The sequence below is a fragment of the Myiozetetes cayanensis genome, unplaced genomic scaffold, assembly GCF_022539395.1.
Source record: "Myiozetetes cayanensis isolate MyiCay16 unplaced genomic scaffold, myiCay2020 scf21, whole genome shotgun sequence".
In the NCBI taxonomy this organism is placed as follows: domain Eukaryota; kingdom Metazoa; phylum Chordata; class Aves; order Passeriformes; family Tyrannidae; genus Myiozetetes; species Myiozetetes cayanensis.
The window spans coordinates 2,036,111-2,046,102 of NW_026087423.1; the positions used below are offsets into that span (position 1 = coordinate 2,036,111).

The window sequence follows — 9,992 nt, forward strand, 5'->3', positions numbered from 1 at the left end:
CCGCGCCGGGGCCGCCTTTCCCTGCCGGCCCGCCGGGGATGCGGGAGCCGGGCGGTCCCCGCCGCAGCTGAGCCCCCGGGCCCGCCATGCTGCCCTGCGGGGCCGTGCTGTGGCGGCGGCTGCTCAGGAAGCGCTGGGTCCTCGGCCTCGTGTTCGGGCTCTCGCTCGTTTACTTCATCACCAGCACCTTCAAGCAGGTCAGTGAGCGGCCCCGGCGCGGCTGGGGGGGTACAGCGTCCCTTCGACCACGGGCGCTGTGGTTCTTTACCTGCTGACACTGATCTCCTGAGTGATGCTGCCGTAAGAGCTACATCGTAATTATTAAGCACGCACGAGAGTTTGACAGCGACAGTGTTCTGAACCAAAACTGGAAAAAGAAAATCTCGGAGGGACTGCTGTTGTTTGTTGTATTGCTGTGTGTTGTTGCTTGTTGATGTTTGTTGTATAGTGTTGTTGGTTGTTGTATCTCTTGTGAGCGGTATTGCCACTAGCAAAGGACTCATCAGAGAGACATACGTGCAGCTGTGGTAATTTAAGATAATTTATACCACTTTTGTGGTTGCAGTGACCAAGTTCAGCTGTGTTGGCTGATCTCTTGGTGAATTTACACGCCCCTGTTGTACTGGGTTGTGTATCTTCCTGTGTATTGCACAGAGTAAGCTACTACAAGTAGTATGTTGGTTACTCCACTGGTGCTGGAGTTTGCTGTGCTGTGGAGTTTACAACTACGAGGCATTTCTAATTGTGGCAAGAGCACGTGGATTGAAGTGGCAGAAGGAACTCGTATGTTTGGTTGCATGACTGTCTTTCCTTGCAGGAAGAGAGGATGGTGAGAGATCGGAATCTCCTCCAAGTGCAGGAGCACGAGCAGCCCATCCTCTGGAAGGTGAAGTTCAGCCCGGGCAACGGCAGCCAGCTGAGTAACCAGTGCAGGAATTCTGTGCAGGGGAAGCTCCTCATTACAGATGAACTGGGTATGTTTGATACTAAGACTTTATTCTGCGTATGGCAGTGCTGAACGCTGCTTTGCCTGTCTGTCTGTGGCACTTCCAAGTAACAACTGCTCTTTATTACGGCGGTTTTTTTACTCAGCCATTGGCATTTTCTCCCCTGGCTGGGTGAATTTCCCTGTGGCTGCATGCAGAGTGATTTGGTTCTGTGCAGGCTCAGCTCAGGCACAGGGCTGTATGAGTGTGGCTGTGCTGTTCCCAGGGCCACCTCAGAGTCAAAGAATCCCGCTTATCTTTGCCCAGAACACACACATTGAGTCCTGCTCCATTTACTGCGATTGCTTGCAGAGCTGTTGGTATCTCCCTGCAGTGTTCCTACTGTCAGAGGTGTTAGGGAGAGTAATTGAGGAAACCCTACTGGCCTTGTAGGGAGGCAGCTCAGGACATGTGTAATTAGTGCTAGTTCACAGTTAACAAGCTCATCTGACCCTTGAAACCCAAGGATATTAACCACTTGTTTTAAGTGTTAAAGATCCTTTCTTACCCTATGCAGGTGCCTCCCCGCTGTGCTTGTTGCTCAGGCAATGGATCTTTCTTGACCAGAAATCAAGGCTGTGGAAAACCCACCACATCTTTTTTGCGATTTGCGTCAGTGTTAAATTTGGCACTGCCTGAATTATGCTTGGTGCCAGTTCCTGAGGTCTCCAAAAATGTCAGTCTTTCTCACAGTCTGACACTGTGGTGGGAGTTTCCATAAGGACATACACATGGCTCTGTACTGCTGATGGTTCCTCACTCAGCCATGAGTGTTACAGCTATCCTGCATGGATGAATCTAAGTCCCTTCATACTGAACTGTAAGGGGTGTTATCCAGACACAGACTTGCTGAAAGAACACGTGTCACAGTGTTTTCTCCAGTACAATCATCACCAATCCCCTTCCCCTTTCACAACAGGGAATTATGCCAAAAAGAAATCAGGACTTAGAAATCCTGCATTGGAACACTCAGAGTGTACATACAGCACATACTAGAGTAGGTACATAATAGTTGTGCAGATTACACCTGGCTGTTTGAAACATCCAAGTGTCGTTGCAAAGAATTGCTACTGCCAGACAGAGGGGGATCATAACCTACTAACTGATAAATAAACCTGTTCTTAAGTAATGTGACTCCTACTGTGGCTTTAAGGAGTATGTCTTGCTGTTGTTACTCCTGCTGTTGTTGCCAGGGTACATCTGTGAGAGGAAGGACCTGCTGGTGAATGGCTGCTGTGATGTGCACGTGCCCAGCACGAAGCTGTTCAGCTGTGAGAGCTGCCTCCCCAACGGCTGCTGCAGCGTCTACGAGTACTGCGTGTCCTGCTGCCTCCAGCCCAGCAAGGTGAAGGGACCTCCTCCCACTCTTCAGGTTCCTCTGTGCCTAAAAGTGCTGCTCTGTGAGGAGCTTTTCCCTTAGAGGGGACAGTTCCTTTTCTTGGAAGGATGGGGAAAGCCTGCAGGGACTCTCAGGCAAGCTGTAAATAAAGCTTTAACAAAATTCATCCTCCCCGCCTCCGAAGGGAAATACTGGGAGCCTTGCAAAGTGTTTCAGCTTCAGGGCAGTTGCATTTGCTGGAGGGAAATAATTGCAGAGAAAGCTATTCCAGTTTTGTAATTGGCACTTTATCCTGTATCCTGTGAGCTTCTCTAAGTTCTCTTCCTACTGCTGGGGTTTATGAGGGATTGGCCCTTCAGTGCTAGAAATCCTAAGTGGAGCTGCTTACTCCTCCTCTGATACCTGAGTTGTTTAGGTGAGGGTGGGCTTTGGTCACTCCTTGTTGAAGGACAGCACTGTTTTGTCTTTTTTGCTGACTGCTTTAGCAACACCTCCTGGAGCGTTTCCTGAACCGAGCAGCCATTGCTTTCCAAAACCTCTTCATGGCAGTGGAGGATCACTTTGAGCTGTGTCTGGCCAAATGTAGGACTTCATCACAGGTAGGCCACAAGGATGTGTCCAGGGCCCAGAGAAGTGCCCTTGAAAAATGCGTTTGGTCTTGTGTGTTGTGCTTGTACGTCCACAGGTGTGTTCATAAACACTGGAGTTGTGGCTGGGAGCTCATCTGCAGGCAAAGTGCATGTTTAGAGCAGGACAAGGTGCACACTCGCTTCAGAAAAGAGTTGCTTAACTAAAAGAGCTCAATGACCAGGTCTTGGATGAGTTCTGAGGGACATCTAATAAGGATGAGAGCAGTGAGAGCTGTTCCCAGTAGCTTCAAAATGCTATTTATTTTATGGTACAGTTGGAGACTCACCATATGCTGACATGTGTTTGTTTTAAGAACAGAGGTGAACTTCTGTTACCCGTGTGATTTTATTGAGAATTAATTTTGGTCTAAGCAAACCCTGGCTTCTCTTAGAAAGTGCTGCTGGTGATCTTATGCAGCTTGAGTATTTAATGTAGCAATAGGGATGGACTGCAAACAAAGGATATAGTTCCAAATGTTTCCAAAGCTGATTTTGAGGGGGTGGGTGTTTAACCATAGTATCTGAACTCTGGCTTTATCAAGAAAAATGCACACATCTCAATTAGCAACTTTATTGTGCCTTGCTTGCTTTAGGACATCTGGTGATCCTGCCTAAGCATATATATATATATATATATATATTTGTATATAATCTATCCTCACTTGAGTAGTCTCCTGAAGAGGAGGTTCTGGGTATGGTGCAACATTAAAGTGCTGTAATTTAGCAACTGTCTCTTCTATGTTGGGAATACAGAGTTGTCTGACTCCAGGTGGTAACACCAGTGTGTAGAAGAATTTGGGAAATCAGTGTTGTGGGGTTCTGGCCCTGGGTGAAGGGATGTGTGTGTGTGTTGTTACAGCTTTTCCTCCTCTCCCTGGCAGAGTGTGCAGCATGAGAACACCTACAGAGACCCAATTGCCAAATACTGCTACGGTGAATATCCTCCCGAGCTCCTGCCTGTTTGACAGCTGGGTGATCTGAGCACCAAAGGGAAGGAGCTGGACACTGGAAGCCAAAGGAACAAGATCCCAGCTGTTGCTTTACAAGAGCCTCAGTGCAGATGGCTTGTGTTGCGTGTGGGGGCAAAGCCAGAGGGGTCAGAGTGAGCAAGGAACTCCAGTTCCCTGGGACTGAATCCTGCTTTCTACACTTTGTGATGCACCTGTGCTAGTACTGGGCTACAGTACCAGGGCATTCTCAGAGCATTCCCTCTGTATTTTAGCATCTAGGCTGTAAAACACCATGGGAAGAATATCTAATGTGGCTTTGCAGCTGTAAATGGAGGTTCAGTTGTGTCTCTGCAGTCCAGAGGCTTTCCAGAGAGACAGTAATAACTGGAGGATTTCTGCTTTTAGAGAGCAGAGCACGCTTTGCTTCTCTCTCTGGAACCCCTCTTGACATGCATGGTGTACACTACATGTGTAATTATGAATTATTTATTCATTTTATATGGATTACTAGCTGAAAGTATCGATGCTTTGCATAGCTAGTTGTTGATGCCTTTTAGTCCCTGTTTTGCTATGTCAGCTAGAAAGGATGTTTTAGATCCTGACTAAAGTTGGTTGGTTTTTCTTCCTTCTTAGTCTAAAGGAATTGTATTGGGATTTGTCACTGTAGTGCTTATGTTCCTCTTAGTGAGTTTAAAGCATTCAGAACTCCAATGGAGTTGTTATTCTGTCAAAGTCCTGTAGCACTAGAGAAGAGCAGGGATCTGCCTAGGATGGGATGTTTGTTTGTTGTAAATACTTCCCTTGTTACTCTGCAACAGTTTCCTCAAAGAGGAGTCTTAGTTTTGTGAACAGCTCTCTGCTGGTCCCCTTGCTGACAGGAGACACTGCAGAGTCGTTTGCTCGAACTTGGTAATTCAAATGTTCTTCACTCCTGGTTGTGCAGGAGGCAGAAGGGTGGAGCTGTTCTGGGACTTCAGTTTCATGATGTCCTGGTGCAGGAAGTAATCAGAACTTCAGAACGTGCCCTCTGAGGACAACTGTGTTGCATGAGCTCAGCTGAACAGTCAGGATGCTTTTAATTTGCTGTTTGACACACTTGCTACTCTGGAGTTTTGGTCTGATCAGAATGGCACTAGGCCAGGGTTGGTTCTCCCACAATTTCTCCTGGCTCCCTAAAGTTTAAATTGACTCCCTCTAGAGGCCAAACAACACAGAACAGATGGGTAGAGAACTAGGAAAATGCTGAGTAAATTTGTGCTCCCCCAGCAAGTGATGGGGCAAAGTCCAAGCACTGGACTGAACTGGGTTGTTCTTTTCTATAAAGAGACTCATTTCTCTTATTTTTACCCCATCCTCATGATTTTCACTTTGTGTATGCTTGCTTGAACTGCACTAAATAAATAAATAAATAAAAATGTAGATGAAAATCTAGAGAGGCTTTAAAGAAAAAAAAAAAAAAACAAACAAACTCAAAACCCAAGCACGATGGTGGAATATCCTGGTGCAAAAGATCTGTAGAATGCTATGCAATTACACACGACATAAACAAGAAGTAGTACCATCAAATCCATTTGCATTGTTTTCATTGTTCTTCCCCACAAGTCATCACGTGAAATAAGGGTTCCATCAGCAGTTTCTCGTGGAAATCTTGTTTTCCCCCAAGCTCAGGAGCTGTGGCATTACCCCTTTGTGCAGTTTATCCCTTTGCTGCCATCCTGCGGCAGCGCGCAGGCACGGCGCAGCGTGAGGCTGCAGTGTGGGATCCTGTCTTCAGAGGGTAGCAGAGGTCGCTCGCTTCTCTTTTCAGTGTTAAGCACGTTCTTCACCCCTTCCCAGCACTCCATAACCGTTTTCCTTAGGGAAGGCCATGGGATCGGTCTGTCAGACCATTCCTGCTGAGATGCAATTCCAGCACTTCGTGTGTTTGCACCCTGACTGACGAGGCCGAGATACCGATGGCCTGCTCTTGCTTTCTCTTCCAACTTGATATTCATTCCTTAGCAGGTGATACCACTGCTTGAAGCAGTAATTGTAAGAAATCGTCAGGACCAGCCTAATTTGGACAATGTTTGTGAGAATTCCTGGCCCTTTTCTCGCCTAGAAAAACAGGAGGAGATCAGAAGTGCATTGTGACCACTGTCAATGGGACAGAAACTGCATCCTCCCTCCCTGGTTGTTGAGCTGTTCAACTAGTACCTGCAGTGTATGTTAAATCATTAAAATGTTCCCAAATACTGCCTGTTCTCATGTCTTTCCTTGAATTACAAAGCAACTCTACCAAAATGTAAGGTTGGAGAATGCAGTGGAGCAGAGAGGGACACTTATTGGAATATCTGTAATAAAAAAAGCAAGTAGAGGTCAAAAGGAAATCTGTTTCATTTTAATCTAAGACAATCTATCAATGATTAATAGAAAGATCAGACCCTCTGCAAAAGTGGATTGAGCAGGGAAAGGAATGCAAATGATTGCTTCCTGTTGGGAAGATTCAGTGAGACATGTCAAGTCTGTGCTTCCTGATAATACTTCTGTGTGGTTTGAGTGGTGTCCATCCCTCTTGCAAAAAGCCTGGCGATTCTGTGGTTGTCTGACATCTCATTTCTACTTGTCAGCTACGAGACTGGGGTTTTGGATGTGTGTTTGGCAGCAGGTTTAATGAGAACACCTGATGGAGCCCCTGGCTCTGCTTATCTGCACTGAGGTCCCTGCTGGGGATAATTGGGTGGGTTCTGTGCTTTTTCATTTCTGTGGTTTGCAGGAATATTAATGCCAGTGAAAAACGGTGGCAGCTACCATGTAATGATACAGGTACAGGATTTAGTTGTACCAATTTGGAAAGTGATTTTTGCAGAAGGGGAAGGTGCTATGTGCCATCTCTGCCAAGATTAAACTTGAGCCATTGGCCTGGACAGAACCTGCTGTTCTGCTCCACTGGGATGGTACATGGAGAACTGGGTAAAAATCCTTCCTGTGGTGGGCTGGAGCTCTGAAATGGCAAATGCAGACCTCTGACTTGAGGCCATCACTGAACAGTTGATGAGTAGGGATAATGGTTTCTGTATTCTCAGACTCTCACTCCTGTGGTGGCAGTTCTTTACCTCCTGTACGTGTTCAGGCCCTGATTGCTTGGAGAACTTCCTAAAAAACTGTATTAGGAGTCAATTTGTGAATATAAAGCACTATGCACAGCAAATCTTAACCATGAGTCATCCACTTTTAGAAAGCAAATCCTTTCTTACTTCCCTTGTCATTTAGCTGGACAGGCTTGAGCTTTAGGATTTGTTCAGTCTTGTGGTAGTCACTTAACTGCAAACACACTCGAGCCTTTTACCAAACACCATAATGTGATATTTGTTCTTGGGTTATTCTAGTCAAGGAGAGGTGGGGGAGGAGGTGAAAAGGAATTTTCTAACTCAGCAAGTTCCACAAAAGATGGAGTTCAGCAAATTATCGGTGCTTTAATAACAGCCCTCTTGCATTTCTTTACAACCTGAGGCAAACAACTAACTATATGCAGAGGGGGAAAAATGCCAACTTCAAAACCTTCAGGGAATGATGGGAAAGGACTTAGTTCTTCATTTTTGATCCGTGTCTAATTAAACAGACAGTTCTATCTAATATTTTTGGTCCATTAAGGTCTGACTTGTAACAACATGCAGGTTGTCTTCGTGGTGGTTTTCATTCTGAGGCAGTCCTATGGCCACAGGTTTTTCTCAGAAATCAGGGGTTTAGCAGATTAGAAGTGTATGTCTTAAGCAAGAATTCTCAGGACAGCTTCAGACTGAAGCATGTTTGTTGCTGTGGTCTGCTGTTTCGCCTGTGGTAAAATAACACAAAGTTGCAGAGTAGAGAAAATGAAGAAATTCATTCTGGCTGAAATCTTGCCTCGTAGAAGCTTTTCTATTATGTGTTTCAATTAAGGGGATAGAAGACCACAAGCTATAGTTGCAAATGGAATGGCAGGCAATTGTTGGGCTTTTCCATAGATGAGATGACAATTAATCTGTTTCTACTGTTAATAGTTGAAATGAAGACTAGTACCTGATTTCTTGCCAATTTAATGGAAGCTTCTAATAAAATGCAGCTCTCATTTATCCTGTATGTTTTCCATCTCTGCATGCACCTACTGAGCAAGGCACAATAACAGGAGTCAAGGTAAATTGGAATCATGTATCAGCTTTGCCTGCGTTTTGTTCCTGCCCTGCCCAAAACCTGTTTAGATTTTAAACTCCTCAGAGCAAAAAGACAACTCAACATTTGTAGTTCCTACAAGTTCTGGCCTCACATGGAGCCTTTAATGTATCTATTGATATGAACAGTACCTGTCTTGCACAGATAGGAAATATCACTATTGGAAGAAGTGGGATAAGGTTGGGTATAAGCCACGAGTGTGACTTTTTTGTTTAAACACTAAAAAAAAAAAAGCAGCATTACTGACATTATCATATGCATAAACTGCATCCCTCAGGTCTGTCAGGCAACACTCGCTGTGCTGTATCCACATCTTCAAACAGAAAAATGTAGATTAGCTGCAAACTGCAGTTACAGACCTGCCTGGTAATAAAAGCTGTGCTGTCTGAGGAAATAAACGTGTTCCTACTTGGATGAGCAGGGTCCTAATTTATCTAAATCCCCAATGCCTTAAAAATACACATTCAATTAAAAAATTCCAATCCTCTGGAGTAGCAAATGCGTACAAAAGTATGAGTAAGCAAATGTAATGTACCTCTTCTGATGCCTTTTTGTCTGCTCAACTACAAGCTTACTTCTAGTAGCATCTGAGGCGGTGTAGCAACGAGGATCTGCCAGCAGAGGTTACCACAGCCTTTGGATAAAGGCTGGTCCTCCTCTCTGTGGAGCTGGGCTGGCAGAGGGCCTTGGGAGCTGGATTTCACTTGGCAAAAGGCAGGCAAACCTACGGGTACAGAACACGACTCAATGCATTGCTCCAGGAAAAAGCATGGAGTGTCTGTCTGGAATTCCGCCTGCAACTTTGGCCTGGCCGCCTAAACCTAGAAAATAAACTTACCTGCCTGGGTTTTAATCTACTGGTGATCATGGGTGCTAGTGTGGGAAAAGAGACATGATACCTGGGCAGCCTCGTTGATAACTGCTGTATAATAAAAATAACAACTTGGCCCTAGGGAGGCCACATCTGGAGTATTGTGTTTAATTCTGGGCTCCACAGTTCAAGAAAGACAAAGAGCTACTGGAGAGGGTGCAGTGGAGGCCACAAGGATGATGAGGAGTTTGGAGCATCTCCTCTTTAAGGAGAGGCTGTGAGAGCTGGGCCTGGTTAGTGTGGAGAAGACTGAGCGGGCACCTCATTAATCCACACAAATATCCCCAAGGAAGAGTCAGAGGATGGTGCCAGACTATTTTCAGTGGTTCTCAGCAGTGAGGAGCAATGGCCATAAACTAGACCACAAGAAGTTTCACCTCAACGTGAGGAAGAACTTGTTTCCCTTGAGGGTGGCAGGGCCCTGGCACAGCTGCCCAGGGAGGACGTGGAGTCTCCATCTCTGGAGACATCCCAAACCCACCTGGGTGTGTCCCTGTGTCACCTGCTCCAGGTGGCCCTGCCTGGGCAGAGAGGTTGGGCTGAATGACCTCCAGAGGTCCCTTCCAACCCTAAAAATTCTGTGATTCTGTGAACTACAAGAATAATAGCAATAATAACAATAATAATAATAATAATACCTCTGACCTGCACAGTAGGGGTAGAAATCAGACAGATCTGCCCAGCTGCTGCTGTGTGGGGGACTGACATAGTGGCGCTCCTCAGGCCACAGGTGAGGCAGTGACAGAGGCTCTTCCCTTGAAGGGACGGCTCTGCCCTCGGGGCCAGGGGTCCCTGAAGGTACACGCAGACCCTGAAGGTACCGGATGACCTTGAAAGTACAGGAAGACCCTGAAGCCACGGGATGACCCCCTCTCCTCCCCGTTCGGCCCCGTCTCGCGCCCTTTTTCCCTCACGCCTTTCCCGCCTCCATTACCGGCCCCGAGGCGGCCGCCGTGGTGACGAGCCGGCCCCGGGACGAAGCTCTCGGACAGGACGAAGCGCTGTGCCCCTCACACCGGTGTCCTGCGG

At 46.4% G+C, this 9,992-nt stretch overlaps 1 protein-coding gene across 1 annotated transcript; it reads left to right on the top strand.

Moving 5' to 3' along the window:
- Position 1: 1 nt before the first annotated feature.
- SPRING1 (SREBF pathway regulator in golgi 1) lies at positions 2-6,138 on the top strand. Its single transcript, XM_050318312.1, has 5 exons — positions 2-197; positions 818-974; positions 2,180-2,331; positions 2,811-2,924; positions 3,836-6,138. The coding sequence occupies exons 1-5, from the start codon at positions 87-89 to the stop codon at positions 3,917-3,919; spliced, it is 618 nt and encodes a 205-aa protein (XP_050174269.1). The 5' UTR covers positions 2-86; the 3' UTR covers positions 3,920-6,138.
- The last annotated feature ends 3,854 nt before the right edge of the window (positions 6,139-9,992 follow it).

Coding starts and splice junctions, on each gene's coding strand:
- SPRING1 (XM_050318312.1), top strand. CDS start 87: ATGCTGCCCTGCGGGGCCGTGCTGTGGCGGCGGCTGCTCAGGAAGCGC. Junction 198..817: donor TCACCAGCACCTTCAAGCAG/GTCAGTGAGCGG, acceptor CTTTCCTTGCAG/GAAGAGAGGATGGTGAGAGA. Junction 2,925..3,835: donor AATGTAGGACTTCATCACAG/GTAGGCCACAAG, acceptor TCTCCCTGGCAG/AGTGTGCAGCATGAGAACAC.